General features: G+C 43.8%; 1 protein-coding gene across 1 annotated transcript in view; it reads right to left on the reverse strand.

The window, feature by feature from the left end:
* Positions 1–10,336: 10,336 nt before the first annotated feature.
* The window catches only part of ACP3 (acid phosphatase 3), a 37,727-nt gene continuing 29,763 nt past the window's right edge, over positions 10,337–18,300 (reverse strand). Inside the window, exon 11 of the mRNA XM_040962886.1 lies at positions 10,337–12,733. Coding sequence (XP_040818820.1) covers positions 12,615–12,733 — 119 coding nt within the window. The 3' untranslated portion in view covers positions 10,337–12,614. The remainder of the gene's footprint in view (positions 12,734–18,300) is intronic.

Raw genomic sequence — 18,300 nt, forward strand, 5'->3', positions numbered from 1 at the left:
TAAAATCCTTACCACAGTTAGCATCTGGTGGTGGTATCACAAGGAATAGTTCTTGATTTCATGATGCTTCTCTGCATTTTCTAATGTTTTGATCAAATCAAGCATCATGAAGTAACGTGCAGAATGTTGGACCGTTGTCCTTCCTAGCTGGTCAGGTGGACTTGGAAGGTGAGTAATCAGGAAGTAGTAAATGGAAAGTCACAAGAGCGGTCAGCTGACAGTATCACTTCTGTGGGGGATGAGGGCTGTAAGCGTGACTCTGTTATCAATCTAAAGCAGACTGTAGGATCAAAGCCTCGTGGGAGGGAACACAGAATTCTGATTCATGTACCTCCCCTCCAATGTACCAGGCTCTCACATCTCGGTTGGTGGCAGAAATTTGCATAGCAACCTGTCACGATGAGGAGCGAGCATTAGAGAGAAAGAGATATTTGCAGATGCAAAGGGTTTCCTTTCAAACATATGCCCACACCTCAGGCCAAACTCACCGCAGGCTGGTGTCTGTGGCTGGGATGTTGCACCTACTTGGGAGACCCGGAAAAAACGCCTGGCTCCCGGCTTTGGCTCAGCTCAGTTCCGGCTGTTGCAACCGCGTGGAGTGTGAACCAAAAGAAAGAAGATCTTTGTCTCTTCTTCTGTCTATAAATCTGTCTTTCCGATAGAAATAAATAAAATCTTTCTTAAAAAGAAAGCCAGTGTTTCAGGAGTATTATCATGATCTTCACATTTCTGGCTTGTATTTTAAAACATGAATTCAGGGAACCACAAGGACTGTGCCTGAATCAGGGCTGTAAGGGAAGAAATAGAAACATTAAAGATCGCAGTAGGAAAACATACGTAATATCCCCGTCGGTGAGGGTTCGCTGTAACATTCTCTTAACTTTGCTGGTGATTGGACTACATCCTCTTCCTGGGAGGATGGTGGGCGGATTAAACCCTCCTTCAGTTTTGCAAAACATGCTTACTTAAGAGACAGTGGCATGACCCCATAAAAGATGTAATACACCTTCTATGTAACTGGCTCTTCTCTGATCATTGAATTTGCCCGGTCATCTTGATTAACATGTAGAAACTTTGCTTTGATACGTGAGAATGATCTCAAAGCTGAGGTGTAGGCTTTTGTGGTTGTGGTTCCTTTTTCGTAAGATTGTTGTACCGCGTTTGTTGTTGACTGTCCCCACCTGCCTGCGCTTATTCAGATTCCGTCACGTAGCTTCCTGAATTCTGCTTCATCCTCACGTGGCTCATGGGATTATGAGTGAGCAGAGAATGTGCAGTCATGCCTTGAGCCTACTACACTTCCAATAAATATTTGATGAAAAAATACACAGATAAATCATATAATGTTTGCTTAATGTACGAGACTGTTCTATTGAAAATTTGTGTGTTTTTAGCACTCTTTTAATTCACATAGACATGAAATTTAAGTTTTATTTCTCACAAGTGATACAGAGTCGGGTCATAGTTCTTAATCCGTTCTGACAGCTTTACTTATTATTTTTAAAATCATTTATTTTATTTATTTGAAAGGTCGAGTTACAGAGGAGAGAGGGAGACAAACACAGGAAAAAAGAGAGACAGACAGAAAGAGATCTTTCCATCCACTGGTTCGCTCTCTGAGTGGCCATATGAGCCAAAGCCAGGAGTCACGAGTTTTATCCGGGTCTGGCCGGTGGGTGCAGGGTCCCAGGCACTCGGATCATCTGTAGCTTCCTCAGGGCACAAGCAGGGAGCTGCATCGGGCTCCAGTTCCTGGCTCTAACTTCCTGCTATCCAGACCGTACGTGGCTTATCACTGGGCTCACGCCCACCCATATGGGAGACCTGGTCACTGGGGTCATAGCCATTCATCTGGGAGACCTGGATAATATTCTCTGTCATCCTCGTGAGCCATCGAGGGAGTGAACTGGAAGAAAGAAGCTCTCAAATAAAGCAAGGAAATGAACAAGATCACGAAAGTGGAGGGAGTGGAGAAGGCAGAACGGCTACTTTACCAGGTGGTGGACACGACATTTGTGTTGCCACATGCGTCCTGATAAGAGGAGAATTCTGGGATGATGGACAAAAGTTTCTGGGAAGGGAGAAGTGAAATTACAAAGGCTTAATCTACCCCTTTTCTACTTTCCTTTCTGAATTCTCACCACAGATTTTAAATCTAGGAGAGGGGATTTTCTCCCTGCACAGCCGAGGACCTGAACTGAGTCACACTGGGAAGCTCTCCTGACTGAGGCGAGCTGACATAACCCATCTCTCCAGGAGTTTCTCTGTGGTCCAGTGCAAGTCCACACTCTGCTTCAGTATTCGGTGAAGATTAGCCAGATAGAATGTTCAGCATGAAGGAGCTGATCGTTGGACTGGACTCAGAAATCCAGATTTGCTGCCCTGATGAGTCACAAGAAACGCTGAAGCGTATTGTTTACCTCTTGAATTGTGATTTTAAACTGCCCAGGAGCATGCCTGCAAGGACTGCCCGTAGACAACAGATGGCAAGCCATCCCCACAGCTAGTGCGTGACTTCTCAGCACCTCACAGCATTTGGGGAGAAGGAACGGACCCAGGTTCTTGCATCACAGTGGTTAGACTCTCTGGAGGGTACAACTGGGATATCCGCAAGTTTGGGAACGGTTGGAAGTTTGGATATGTTGTCAGCCCTTTATTTCCCTGCAGGTTCCACATCTGGGTGTAGCGCCTACCATGGCTGGAAGGTATTCAGGAGAGAGAGAGAGAAAAACAAACAAACAAACAAACAAAGCCCCAGTTCAGAGCTTTCCTGAACATGGGCGGACGGACTTCTCCCTCCTGTAATCGCTCCCTAACAATGCCGTTCAGTAAGTGTTTACATGGCACGGCCATTGTTCTCAGGCATGCTGAGTGACTCAGACATGCTTCCAAGTAGGTGGGAAGGTGGTTTAGGTTACAGGCAAATATTATGCTTGTCATATAAGACATTCACGCATCCACACCATGCTCACCAAGGGATGTCTGCACTGATGCCGCTGAAGTTACTGCCTCTCAGGCATGAGATGTTACTCCCCTGACTCAGTCCTGTATGATGAAGATCACAGGCACTCACCCTTGTCTTTGATTAAGACTTTCAAAAGGCGCAGTGAAGGAGAAGGCTGAGTGGGAGAGGTTAAGCCTCTTCCTGTGGCACCTAAATGCCAAGTGGGCACTGGTTCATATCCTGGCTGCTTCACTTCCCATCCAGCTCCCTGTTTATGGACTGGGAAAACAGCATAGGATGACTCAAGTCCTCCTATCAGCTACTGGCTCATTCTCCAGGCACCTGGAATAGCCAGGACTAGACCAGACCAAAACCATAAAGCAGGAACTCCGTTTGGGGTTCCCGTATGAGTGGAAAGGGCCAAGCATTTGAGCTGTGTTCCACTTCTCCTCCAGGTTCATTATGAGGATGTCGGATCGGAAGCAGAGCAGCTGGGATTCCAACTGGCCTTTTGCTGTGGGATGCAAGTGGTACTTGACTCTGCACCCCAGACCTGGCCCCAGGGGACCAGCCTTGGGTCCTTTGGTCCTGATCACAGAGCTGGCGACATGGATCTGCTCATGTGCCAAAATTCATGGCACTGTACACACAAAAAAGATAAAACTGACCATTTTGTTGAGAAGAAAATAAATAAAAAAATTTTTTAAAACAAAAAATGCTCCTCCCCAGAAGGCCTTTCAGGAAATGAAGTTGAAGGCAAACCATTCACTTGACTTTCACTTGGCTCTTTGCCTTACTCCTCTAAAAAAAAAAAAAGGCCATCAAGTTGAGTCAAAGAAAACAAAACAAAAACAGAAGCAACCCCCCCAAACCTCTAATAGATACAGACTTAGATATTATACCCTTAAGTTGCATTATAAGTGACAGTCGTTGAACAATGAATTGATATTCATTTCCATCATGTATGAATCGAAGTACGAACTCTAGGTTTGTCTCATGATGATGAAAAGATGCAATTAACCTAAAACTAATTAAAAATTTAATAATGAGCAATTTAATTAATGAACACAGAATGATGAGACTGTAGAATGTATTTCAGTAACCCATTTATCTTTTTAACCTCAATCTGTAACTAAATTTCACTGAAATTCATTAAAATCCACAAAGCATCCTCTCTTTCAACTTCCACCAGTACAGACGATAAAATCAACCACTACAATCATTTTGAGTTGATTATTAATCTATGATTCCACACTCCGTGAAACATGCCAATGAAGAGAAAAAAAAAAAAAAAACTACAGCCATTTTCCGAAATGTGGAAATTCAGAGCCACCAGGGCTCAGGCTGATGGCGGAGCTCTCCGGGTTGAGGTCTGCAATGCCCATCACTAGCATCACCTTGCCTGGTCTCACGTCTCCGTTGATGCATCCGCAAAAGGAACTGTCAGTCATGGGAAATGCCCATTGGCTCACACCGGAGAGCCCAAGGAGTTGTTGAAATGCCTGGGTTGCTTTTTTATTAACATTTTATATACCAAGATCCAGTGGGGAGTTAATTTCTTTGATACTCATGGTGAGAGCATCTTGAGATGTTTTTAGTACCGTGTTGTGCAGTGCCAACAGCTATGAGTACTGCAGTCAGAAGGCGGCGAGAACCACAGTCGTCTTTGTCTGCCTTATAGTAGAGATGCTAGAGTTCAGTTAGAGAGCAGCAAAAGGAAGAGTCATGTTTTGTCTCTGAGCTCCTGGGTTGAACTCGGGGATTCTTATCTCCAAGTTCCTGACTTAGGGACTCCTTGAAAGGTGACAGACTATGGGTCCTAAACATGATCATGGCACTGACCTTGCGTGCACTTTCACACCGCAGCCCCGACCTTCCTCCATGGGGAAGTGGAGTCTGCTTCTCCACTGTTGAGCTGACTGGGGGTGGGGGAAGCAGCAGAACTGTTGGAAGTGATACTGCTGTGGTTCTGAGGATAGCCCTCGTCTGTCAACCTCTGCTTCTTTTCCTGTAGATACAGGACAGCACAGAAGGCAGCCTGTTATCCTGACGTGGCAGTGTGCTGCAAGAAGCTCATGCCACACGAAGGGCTCTAGACAGTGAGGCTTCACACACGGAGTCAGGGAGAGCAAGGAGCGCCCAGCTGCCAGGCACCTGGCCCAACAGAAGCACCATTTACCTGGGCCGATTACGGAGAGCAATTCACTCTCAGTAAGAAGCCTCACACGTGACATCATCCGACTAAAATGACACTATTCTTGAATGGGACTTGCCTTATCTTAGAACTCGCTTTGCCCCAGGCTACTGAAAAACAGAAAAAGTAGCAACAGAAGAAGATAAGTCAAGTTGCTACTTCTGCAAGCAGAGTACTGGTTAGAGCACTGCTTTCAGGCCCGGCTGCTCCACTTCCCATTCAGCTCCCTGCCTGTGGTCTAAGAAAGCAGTCGAGAACAGCCCCAAACCTTGGGATCCTGCACCCAAGGTTGATTCAGAAGAAGCTTCTGGCTCCTGGCTTCCGATGGGCTCAATTCCAGTCATTGTGACCATTTGGGGAGTGAGCCAGTAGATGGCTTTGGGTCGCCCTTGAGTGCTTTCCCAGACCACAGGCAGGGAGCTGGATGGAAAGTGGGAATGCTGAGATTCAAATAGGCATCTGCATGAGATCCCGGGCTCGTGCAAGGCAAGGACTTCAGCCATTAGGCTACCGCGCCAGGCCCCTTAGGTGGTTTCTTAATATATCTTTTGCTTTGGAATTTCACTGTATTAGGGATAGATATGCCTATATCTCATCTCAGTCCCCATCTTTCAGAAGACAAAGTGAAAGAATTATGTGCAAGGTGGATGACCTCGGCTGAGTATTGCTTCAATAGGCCGGGAAGAGAGTTAGTGTGGGAAGCAGAAAGGAGGTAGCAAAGCATTTTGGGTACTTGAAGAATTGGCTAGCACACTGTACTCAGGATGTGCTTTGAGAAAGAACCCCTAATGTTTTTTTGGCTGACTTCTGGGGGGGGTGCAGAATTTATGTTTCCCACTCAGGACAACCTGCTTTATTTTTGGATTTCCTAGAAATGGCCACACCTTGTCTGAAATCACCCATTTAATGACAGACACCTGCTCATTTGCAGTCCGTTTAGTTCCTAAGGCATTGCCATGTCAGCCTCAATTTTTTATGCATTTATTTTATTTACTTAAAGGGAATAGAGAAAGAGAGAGAGAATCTTCTACCTGCTGGTTCACTCGCAAATGCCCATTATGGCTGTGGCTAGCCCAAGCTGAAGCAAAAACCAAACACACCATTTGGGTTTCCCTTGTGCATGGCAGGGGTCCAAGGACCTTGGTCACTTGCTGCTTTCCCATGGAGGTCCCCTGGGTTAACCTCATTGACACCAATGGAGCTTCATTGGGGTTTACTTCTGTAATTATAAGAAGGAAGTTGAGATATAAGTAGCGACGAAAGAAAGTTGCAAAGATAGCCACCACCCACACTAATATACTATTTGAAATTGTTCTGTTTTATAATTTACAAGAAAAGAAACTTTTATAAGATCAATATTTGGTTTATTTTTGTTCCTGCAAAGTCTAATTTCTTGTTGAATTGCTACCAACTTCAGTGGACTCCACTATAGAATCTATCTTCATATTTTAATGATCTTTGTTTTGTAAGCAGCCTATTACAGTTGACCGCAGACTGAAATAAAATTGCTGTTTCTTTTGGATTATACAGAGGAGGTTATGTTCTTAGAAAGAAACCTTCCATCAAAGTAACAGTTTTAATAAGATGTCAAGTCCTCCTGTTTCTCTACCAAATGAAATGCCCATCATTTTAATAAGAGTTGTCATTTCAAGATGTGGTCTAAGAAGATTGGATTACAGCCACATTTCCAAGAGTGTGCAGGGAGCTAATGAAAAATGACATCTCGTGCGTTTCTTTCAACTTCATTAAATTCAGAATAGCAGCATTTGGCTGTGAGTGAAAAATTGCTGCCTTTTTTTTTTTTTTTGAAAGACAGACTTTTTTTTTTTTTTTAAATGAGAGGAGGAGAAACCCAGAGTGTGAGAGAGGTCTCCCATCTGCTGGTTCACCCACGGGGTCACCATCGCTGCAGCTGGTGAGATTAAGTTAAATTGTATAGGTAATGCTGTGTCTGCTAATTTCCTTTACCATCAACAGACATAATTTTAGAGCCCTTTGCTAGAAGAAAATTAACCCAGGGGTTTCTTTTAGAAAAAAAAAAAAAGGCCTTTTGCACCTAATTCCCCTTCCGCCCAGGGGTTTACTGAACTAGCAGACAATAGGTAAACTGCAAGAATGGAATCCTAGCTGTGCTAGAGGGGTGGCAGGAGGCAGGTGCCCTGAGACAGGTTCACAGAGGAGCAGAGGTGGTGGCACTGAGGAAGAAGCCAAACAGGAATTTCAGTCCAACCCTCCAGAGATGCTGTTCCTTGTCAGGGTGCTCACAGCCTGCATTCCGCTCCTTAGGGCCACTCTGCGCATGCCCGCATGACAAAGCCTGGAAGCACGCCCTCTGGGAAGTGTGTGTGTGTGTGTGTGGTCATGGGAGTGTGGCTGTGGCACCTTGCAGGAGAAGCCAGTAGGGCTGAAAGAACGTCACACACCTGAAGGGGACATGTGGCGGAACCACCCAGCCCCAGCATGACTGAGGTCCTTTACCTTTCTGATGTGTCTCCAGCTGACATAGCACTCTCCTGGCCCTAGCCACCACTCAGCACCTGCTGCCACACCCCCACCCTGCCCAGAACCTGTGCTTGGCCCTTTCCATTGAAGTGTGAACATCCTCTTCAGCCAATGTTGCTGTAGCTGCTTCAAACTAACGCTTTCACTCTTGACAAATGTAGCACTGTTAGGTTAGTATACTTGGAGGCATTTAATACTTGCAGAAAGGGAATAACAGAAGGTTTTTAAACATCTTTTCAAAAGTATATTCAAAGGGCCCAGAGTGGTAGCCTAGTGGCTAAAGTCCTTGCCTTATATGTGCCAGGATTCCATATGGGTGCTGGTCCATATTCTGGGTGTTCCACTTCCCTTCCAGCTCCCTGCTTGTGGCCTGGGAAAGCAGTAGAGGATGGCCCAAGGTCCCTGCACTTACCTGGGAGACCTGGAAGAAGCTCCTGGCTGCTGGATTCCTGTCAGTGCAGCTCCAGCTGTTGTGGTCACTTGGGGAGTAAATCAGCAGATGGAAGATCTCTATACATCTGCCTTTCCAATATAAATAAATAATTTTTAATAAAGTATATTCAGGAGGAGATTGCATTCATAAAACAATAATATGCTGTTATATAAAAAGGAACAATAAGTAACTAGGAAAGAATTCTTGGGAAAAAAAATCAAAGGAATAATGAATTGCTGAAGACCAAGTTGGTGAACTTTATTAGCAGGTAGGGAAATAAAACAAAAATAAAACAAAAAGGCAGAAGACATGAAGGAAATTTGAGGCAGAATGATAAATGCTGGAAGTTCAAGTTTCAGGTCACAATCTCCCTAAACTGTTTGAAGACAAGTGCTTTCAGATTACAAAAAAAAAAGGAAACCCGAAACTCACATTAAACTGTGCAGAATTAAACAGAAGAAAAAAGAAAGCAAACAGGTGCCCGTGCCCACATTTCCTGGCAAGAGGTTGGAACTCTGAGTAGAAGCAGAGAATCTGAAAGGAGCTGGGTAAAACGAAACAACCGCATGGGAATAAGGGTCAGAAGTCAAGCTTCTCATCAGACACCTCGCAGGCAGGAAGACGACAGAATGGCCCTTCAAAGGAAAGGCGAGTAGAATGCAGATGTTTGGACATGTTAGAGTCAGGAAGCCGACTGCTCATGCTCCCTCTAGACAAATCAACTGCAAAAACGAAGAAAGAATATGAGAGGATACTGTGGGCTGTAAAAGCCGTGGAAGATGTGCCAATTCCATCACTAAAGGTGTAAGTATATCTCATGCAAATTAATGCTACATACACACACGCGTATGTATATATATAATTTTTTAAAAAGATTTATTTATTTGAAAGGCAGAATGACAGAAGAACAGAAATATTCTATCCCCGGGTCATTCCCCAGATGACAGCCATGGCCAAGCTTGGTCATGTCAACGCTAGGAGCCAGAAGCTCCAACCAAGTCTCCCACGTAGGTGGCAGAAACCCAAACACCTGGGCTGTTGTCCAGTGTCTGTCAGTAGCATCGGCAAGAAGCTAGATCACAAGTGCAAAGTAGCCAGAACTTGAAGCAGGTACTTCAACATGGGAAGTAGTTTTAAATAGCAGCTTACTTCTCTGTGTCACAGGCCCTACCCCTGGATTTTATATTCTTCTATATTTATCATTTTACTATCAAACACCCACTATCAAACGCTTATTTTCTCTACTCAAGCACAGTTTAGCAGTGCTTACTTCCTAAATGTGCTATCAAATTCCCTCTTCACACATTTAATAACAAGAATTAGTATACTTAGTTTAGAATAGTTTTGGAAAAGGTCTAAACTGCCTCTATTAAAATGGCTTACAAATAAACTATTCCAGAAAATTCTTTCCCCAGTTCATCTACACACTAAAAGAAAGCAAGATACAGACACATAATAGTAATAAACATTTTTATTTCTTCACAACAATCTGAAAGTGGATTTTACAAATTATATAAAAAAGTACATTATCGGTTTCAAAAAAGTTTCTACCTATTTGTCAAAAGCAAAACTGTTGGACATTGAGGCCCCTAGCTAGCCATGGCTGCCAAGACTGGAAACGTGTGACTGGGACACACCGTCAGGATCAAATGCCAATCACATTTTAAAGTCTCAGTATTAGAAAGCCCATGAAATGCTCCATTGACAATTTTACATTCCAATTACACGTTGAAGTAATATTTCAAATGTATAAAGCTGTATACATTTTATTACAATTAATTTCATCTCTTTCCCTTTCAAATTTAAAATCACATGTGGGGGACTTCAAGAAGCTTATGGAAAAATGGAAGGAAAGAAAGGATTATGTTAGTTCAATGTACTCGTGTGTTTCCCTGGATGCTCTAGAGCCTTGTCTCATGGCTTCCGTTTGTAGTTCACGTTCTGTTTCTGTTGGACAGTCCTGTTCTAGAATAACAAAACGTCACACTCTTCCAGCCTCGCTCAAGGGGTTTCACACTTGGCTAACACATCCCCAGCCCTCCTTGGCTTTGCAGAATGAATCAACACAGAAAGGGACAGGAAACACAGAAAGCACAGGAAATTGGGAGGATGGGGACCAGCACTGGGTCAATGCGAGAAGAAATACCCATTCTTGAATATAAAGAAGTTGTTGGTTGAATAAATGGAGAATCTTCTTCATGGTCATCTTTTTTTTAATGCTTTCTTCCTACAATGCCATTCAAGCAAGGTGCATTCTACCAGCAACTCGTAGTTGGTACTTCTTTGCATAGATACTGCTGGCATTTTTTTTTTCTGTTAGGGAATATCCCCATTTTGACATGGTAATGATTGTCTTATTTTAATCTCACTCAACGCCTCCATAGTGGTTCCAGTACAAGAAATACTTTCCTTTAAAGTAGAGGGGAAGGCAGCTCTGGTAATTGTCTTTCAAACAACATTTACGAACACAGTTACCAAAGTGATCGCACGTGAGCCACATGAAAAAGTCACTTTTATTAATAGAGAGAAAGCACATACTTTCTTGCTACATTTGGGTAATTTATTCCCTGAGAAACATGATAGAACATTTGTGCTTTCTGTCTTATCCCTGTAGATCACTAGTTGTTTACGATTCTTCATTCTGCCATGAAGTATGAAAAACATTCCAGTGTTTGTCAACAGAGGTAGAAGAAACAGGTGGGGGATTTCTTTATAATAATCAGAAAGCTGGTAGAAGGAAGGGAAATGGGAATGCTAAAAACCTTCCCAGAGAATCAAGGAAACGTCAAGGTCATTGATGTCACTGGCAGAATCAAGGAGTGGTACTGAGAAAAGTTTAGGAAAGCTTTCACTTTTATATTTTTTCCAGTCCTCTATAAGGCCACCGTTGGAGTCAGCCACCTTAATTATTACATTAAGGACAGACAATTTAACATCTGGGCCAGAGGTTAGCTAATAGAAGATCCTCCATCAATGTTTGCTGAACAGATGGAAAAATTTATGACTATTTGAGTCACATCATTTATTAGCATTACATATTGTGGCTGCTTTATCAAAACAGTTTTTCATCTTTTGTTTCTGTCAACTGTAGAGGGTTTTTTTTTTTTCCAAGCCAGAAATATGACTACATCCTGCAGGCGGTGGGGAAGGGGGTTGCTTTGCTTTTTTGGTTGTTGTTGTTGCCTACATGGCTTTGTGCTACGGAAGGAAACAGAAATTGACACAGTGCAGAAAATCCTTTGTGGCTTTTGCTGGCAATTACTGTGTTCAGGGAGAATTTTGTAGAAAGTACAGGTGATAGATGCAAGAACTTGGAGTTGAACAGGTGTTAGCTGTGACACTCAAAGCAGAGGAAGATTCCCGAGATTAAGAGGTGGGGTGGGGTCCGGGATGGCAAATTTGCTGGGCATGGACCCCAACTGCCTTCAAGTCTCACCCAGGCAGCAACTGGGGAACAGCGCACATAGGATCTCTGCTTATCTTTGAAAGACAACATGGCCTGGATGGTGGGCTCACTAGAGACCAGTGTGAACAGAGGCCCAACATGAGAAGTGACATCCATGCTCACCTAGTCCGGACTCCTCTTTTTCATGTTAAGACACTGAGCTTTGGAATGAAGAACTGTTCCAGGCTGTTGAACAAGAGCCAGTGCAGAGCTGAGGCAGTGCGTCATTAGCCCACTATCTATCTCATTTAAAAAACTCAGGGATGGTTTTGGAAGTTAAAATACATTATTACTTCATTATGGTCAGGCATGTCCCCTATCAGAATAGGTGGCATAATTTAAAAAAGTGAAATAAATATATTTTTAAAAAATCTGGATCATATAAAAATCCACCTTTACTAGTGGAGATAAAAAAAAAGAAGGAATTATGGCGCCATGGATTTCCAGTTATCGCTCAATACAGAAACTGGGGGAAGATGACCTGAACTGTACCACACCTTGCTGAAATTACAATTTTTAAGAATTAAATAACTCTTTGAAGGCATCTTAATCATAGAAACATGTATGTGTGAGTGCTGGACACACATAGACACGCCTGAGTCTGTGTAGGTACTGCTTCTCAGGCGGGTGTATAAGCATGTGTGAATTAAACCTACTTTACAGCCAAAGAAAAACTTTAGCATTCCTGGCCGGGTCCTGTTTCTTAACCATCATCTTGCATTAGCACTGCATCTGGTCTAGCCTTGTCTAATCTATGTCTTTGTCCTATCTTCTCACCCTTCGCTCTTTGCAGGTAGAAGGATGGTCGGAGTTCGTCTTCTTATTTCTCTCTGGATATCTGTGTCGGAGAACACAACTGGGCTTTGCAGAAGAGCCTCTTTCTGGCCAAATGTGCAGCCTGCATCATCACTTGGCGACAGGACGTAAGTAGCTCGTCAGTCTAGCAACTGTCCATGCGTGGCTGGGACTTTAGACTCTCAGAGGATCCAAAAGGAAGGGGCTGGGCAGAGCAATGCCCATGTGGCCAAAGCCTGTCTTTCGAACGTTGTACCCTCTGAAAGAGGTGGTACGGCGGGCAGCTCTTTCTTGGCATCATTCAGATGTTGCTATAGGATTCTCTCTGCCAGCAGGGCCCGTGGCGGATGAGCATAAACAGCAGCACCACTAAGACACTAGACACCACGCAAAAGGCAATGGCCAGGATGACCTTGAGGGCTGCGGGAAAACAGGAAAATGATTAATGCAAAAACGAATGTGTTAGGAAGATCATGGAGAGTCTATGAGCGTTGGTTTCTGCCTTCGTTGGAAACACAGGAGGCATTTCTGCAGGAGACTTCACATCAGCCAAGGACACAGCATAAGAGTCAGGAGGAGATCTGTATCCCAGTTCCGGAACTTTCAACCTGGTGCCTCAGCTCCCCACTGTAAAGGGAGGGCGTTGAATGAAGGATTTGTAAGAGCCTCTACATTCCTCTGTAGTTAAAATATTCATGATCCGTGGTCTCAGGTCAAAGGAAGCTCTGGACGCTTGGTTGTAATCAACTGGGTATAAAAGAAATGGAATCTTTGCATGTTTGAATTTGATTTTCGGGCAAGTATGTTTCAGTGCATAGGTATCCCTGAGTGCCTAGGCATTTATTTACACAAATCCTTAATATTTGGCCAGATCTGCAAATGATGCAAGGACACTTCAAAAGGTTTGTAGGAAAAAAAAAAAGGAGATGAAAGAAATTTATTTGATACATTTTTTTTAAATCAATGTACAGTTTTGTCATAGTATGTATTTTCGATAAATTGTTGATGAATCCTTATTTGGGTGTCATTTATGAAGTGTTGTCCCATTATTTCATTTGGACAACTACTCTGAGCACACATGTACTAGACAACCTGTAGACAACACGTCATAAATGCCAGTTTATACCAACTCCAAATGTCCGCCCCCTCATTGTAAAAATAAAGGGTTGCTTTTTGGCTTCACGAAAGAGCAAACAACTTTGATCCCATCATGTCTTTCTCTAGAAACCTAGAGCTCCTCAGAACACAGGTGGCCATCACTGCTTTAGCTTAATCTTACTGTAGAGACAGGACAGCAAGAAGGTAAGAAGTAAGACAGTGCTGCTAAGGATGAGCAAGCAGTTACAGTGGATTTGCTTAGTTGGGATGTGGGGATTTTAAACACTATTAACTGATAGCCTCCAAATAGCCTCTCCAGTTACGAATGCTCTCCAAAGCGTATAATTCTTCTGCCCACCTACATATTTGACATATAGTTATTCTGTCTTATCTGTAGTTTCATTTTTTAAAAAAATTTTAGATGATGCTAACATAGATGATCAGAGTGGGATGGATCAAGGGTTAGGGAAAAGTGGGTGTGATCGCTGCTTCCAAATTTTCTTCCTCCTGTAGTTTCTGTTAGTTCAACTGTTGCCTGACAGTATTAAATGGAAATTTTCAGAAATAATTCCTGAATTTTAGATTGCTCCTTACTCTGATGAGCAAGATGAAATCTTGTATCATCTCATTCCCACTGTACTTGGGATGTTAATTATCTCTTCGTTTAGCATATCTACGTTGTCCTTGCTACCTGCCCAGGTAGCCATGTGGGTTATCAGATCCACTGCTCTGGCACTAGTGTGTCTGTGTTCAAGGAAATCTTGTTTTATTTAATAATAGCTCCATATCCCAAGAGTAGTAGTGATGCTAGAAATTTGGGTGAAACAACAACAAAAAAGTCATAACAATGATTACTTTATGTGAAAAAGTGAAAGCACCATGGGATTTTGAGAGGAAGGGTGGGGGAGAGTCCATTCAATGAATGGTTCTATTTCATTATTAGTTACTGCTGTTAGTCTCTTACTGTGTCCATCTATGTTAAACTTCGTCGTTGGTATGTATCTACATATTTACATCTATATATGTGTCTATATATACACACATACATGTACATCTATAGATACATGTATTCATATATGTAAAATGTGTGGGTGTGTATGTCCATGTAGCTCAGTACCATCCAGTTTCAGGCAGCCACTGTATCCTCCATAGAAAAGGGGGAATTATTGCACTCTCCTGGTCTTCTCGTAAGCTTTTCCACCTCAACAAATCCAAACCAGGAGTCCAATGGCTGCTTCCTCCTCCCCCACACACTGCTCTACCCACAGCCTTCCTCATCTCACTGGATGAAAACTCCCCTTTTTTGCTGGTTCAGAAGTCCTTTCTTACTCCATGTTTTCTTTCACATCCCACACCCGATCTGTGAGGGATTCCTGTTGGTTTGACTCAAAAAATATGTGCAGAAGCCAATGACATCTCTGCCTCCAACCTGCGGTGAGCCAGCATCCTGACCATGGTGCTTGCTCTAGCCTTTCTACGTGTTTTTCAACACAACAGCCACAGAACTTCAAGTCACATCAAGCCTGCAGATGGAGAGTTAGAGGCAGGTGTGTGGAAGGAGGAAATCAAGGATGTGGCTCTGGGAATGATGCCGCATGGGCTTGGTAGAAGGAATCCATCCAAGAGAAACTGGCCAAAGATGGGCCAGAGACAAGACACAGGACAGAGCACGCGTGCTCCTTCTCACTTATTTTTTAACTTGTAATAGCCCTTGTACTGTAAAAAACATTCTGGGAGTTTGGCAGAATAGCATCCTGGAAGCTGAGAAGTGATTGATTATATTTTACTGTAGAGAGGTTTACTGCAGGCCATGAGTGCAAAGATGCCTTACTATCTAGGAACACAGAGGCAGACACAGGCAGTCTGAATTGCTGCTACTTTTTTCGGAGCTGTGCTGACGAGAGGTACCCACAGCCTTTCTTTCTAGTCACTGCCCTCAAGTCCAAGCTGCCCTACTTCTTTTCACCCTTTGAATAAGTCTGCTTTCTCTTGCCCTTGCTGGAATCCTTGCATTTCTACCACAGCCTCCTGTCTTCCCTACCCCAGGTGCATTCCTCCCCATTCCACTCTCCCCATCAAGACAAGGAGCTGGCCACGGTGTCAGTCGCCTGCCCAAATCCCTTCAAGGACCAGAACTACCCAACTTGGCCAAGGAAAGAGTCAACGATGCCGACCCCGGGCTCAGCCCTCCAGTTGCCAACCAGGCTTCTCCTAGTTTCTAGAACACTCTCAGGCTGTCCCCAAGCCACAGGCCTTCATGCATGACCTCTTTTTTTTTTTTAATACAACATTCTCCTGTCCATGTGCCTGGTTAGTTACTTTTGCCTTTTCAGGTGTTGATTCCATACAGCCAGGCTAATGCCTCTTCCTGTTACGCAGTTCTCTGCATGGTTTCCTGATAGAGCTTTCATTGTTTCTCTCTCCATCCTTCCTGGCCCCCAACGTCTCCAAGACACATGGAGACAGTCTTCTTATTGGCTGCTATTTCTTCAGGCGATTTGGTGCCTGCTAGGGAGACACACATTGAGTATACAATAGGCATCTTGTAAATATTCATTGCTTATTTAATATGCATAAATTTGGAATCATCCAATTCTACTTTGGATAACTGTCCTATTGGAAGAGTCCACAAGTCAGTGAGGGATGGAAAGGGATGAAATGTGGTTTTGGAGAAACCTGGGGTTGACATGCTGTTTCCTGAGCTGTAGATTCTCTTCCTTGTAAAATGGGAGCATTTCAACGTGCTTCACAAGGAATGGAAATCGATCACTTCAAAAGGAAAGACCAGAGCAAGCAATGAGGGAAGTGTGGATATAGTTTATAGGATCATTAGGGGGTGAGAAGGAGATGAGGAAATAGAACTGGAGTAGAAATCATTTGTGTCAAATTAGCATTGAAGAGGGTGTGATGAAAGAGGCAGGCAGAGTGTTTGGATGGGAGAACAGGTGGATATTGAGCTGGTGCAGAGGAAGAAAGCGATGATGCTGAGATCCACTGAGGTCCCCAGGAGCTGGGCTGGGATGTCATGTGCAGTGAGAAGAGACAGACTATCCTATGACAACTGTCCAGGCTGAGGGCAAGGATGAGAGTAAGGAGTGACACAGCCCATACCAAAGTCCCCAGTGTCGTTCATGGATGACGATTTACAATCAAAGCAGAAGGCCTCACCTCTGAGGGAGGAGGGATACTGGAGGAGATGCTGTTAAACAGAGCTCTCCGCAGTAACGAGAAAGAAGAGAATGTCCAGGTTAGTGTCCTGAAGACAGGGAACACAGCAGGCATGCTCCACGTGTGTAGATATAAAGTTAGTGGCTGCCCTTGATTGTGTAGTCTGTTCTGAGCCTCACTGTTGCTTTTCTCTTCCAGGTATGGCTTCTGATCTCTGCGCACAGCCATGAGGAACTTAGGCTTAATGTGGGCGGGGGGCAAGGGGGAGGACAGAGGGGATGACCATTTAGTCAATCGGCAAGTAATGAGGGATTGCAGCAGGTTCTGGGCAGTGTCTCCGGGATAAAAATCCCAAGAGGTCAGAGCCTGGCTCCTGCCTACAAGAAGCTCCTAGTTGAATCTTAGATCACCTGGCTACGTGTGACAGATGCTCGGCTTTACAAAGATGATGCGGGGAGCCGGAGCTTCATACGAGTCAACTTCCCTTCTGGGGAATAACTGTGGTTGTGTGGGGGAGTATCAGGAAAGATACACCGTGTAAGATTTTGGAATTAAAGAAACATTTAAAAAATAATTTTATTATTTTCAAGTAGCATAGTATGGAATTCAGACGTATCATGAATTTTCTAGCAAAGATGGTTTCACTGATGTTTATTGGGTTTCCTAGACTAACCAAACACCTTTTTCCAGCCTTCAGTAGAATTTCATGGGTGGAAATACACTAGAAGGAAGGTTACCAGGCCCCTTGTGTATACAGTACACTTCCTCTCATCAAAGATTTTTATTTTTATTGGGTTGGCTCTCTCAGAATACCTATAAACATCTGCTATGCCACGTTTTTCCCCCAATAAGTTACAGAAATTCAGCAGTTTGAACTATTTATCAAGTTGATCTGACATTCCATCCTTTTGTTTGTCAGGTTGGGTAACCCCCACAAAGGCATCGGCTGTATAGTTTCTCTGCCAAGGCAGAGAGTCACCAAGCCAAGGGGCATTTCATGGCTCAGCAAGTTCCCAACACCCACTGGCAGGCCATCTGTCTTCTGAAAATTTTACTGCATTGGCACAGGAGGCTAAGCTTCTGCCTGTGGAGCCAGCATCCCATAAAGATGTTGGTTCAAGCCCTGGCTGTTCCACTTTCAATTCAGCTCCCTGCTTATGGCCTGGGAAAGCAACAGAGGATGGCTCAAGGCTCTGGGTGCACCTGCACCCATTTGAGGGACCTGGAGAAAGCTCTTGGCTTTGGATGAGCTCAGTTCCAGCTGTTGCAGCCATCTGGCAAGTGAGCCAGCAGACTGAAGATCTCTCTCTCTCTCTGCTCAAGGTAACTCTTTCACATTAAAAAAAAAAGTCTTAAAAAACAAATTTACAACTGCCTCTGGTATCACTCTTTAGGATCACATTGATCAAATCCAGTCTGCTTTATTTCTTTTTATTTTTTAAAAAAGATTTATTTATTTTACTTGAAAGAATTACAGAGAGAAACAGGTAGAGACAGAGAACGATCTTCCATCTGCTGGTTCATTCCCCAAAATGGCCACAATGGCCAGAGCTTAGCTGACTCAAAGCAAGGAGCTTCTTGCAGGTGTCCCCTATGGGTGGAGAGTCTCAAAGACTTAGGCCATTCTCTGTTGGCTTTCCCAGGCCGTAAGCAGGGAGCTGGATGGGAAGTGGAGCAGCCGGGACACAAACCAAGGCTTAAGTGGGAGGCTAAGCCTGCAG

This window comes from Ochotona curzoniae, unplaced genomic scaffold, assembly GCF_017591425.1.
Source record: "Ochotona curzoniae isolate NIBS_2020 unplaced genomic scaffold, NIBS_Ocur_1.0 contig_1302, whole genome shotgun sequence".
Classification (NCBI taxonomy): domain Eukaryota; kingdom Metazoa; phylum Chordata; class Mammalia; order Lagomorpha; family Ochotonidae; genus Ochotona; species Ochotona curzoniae.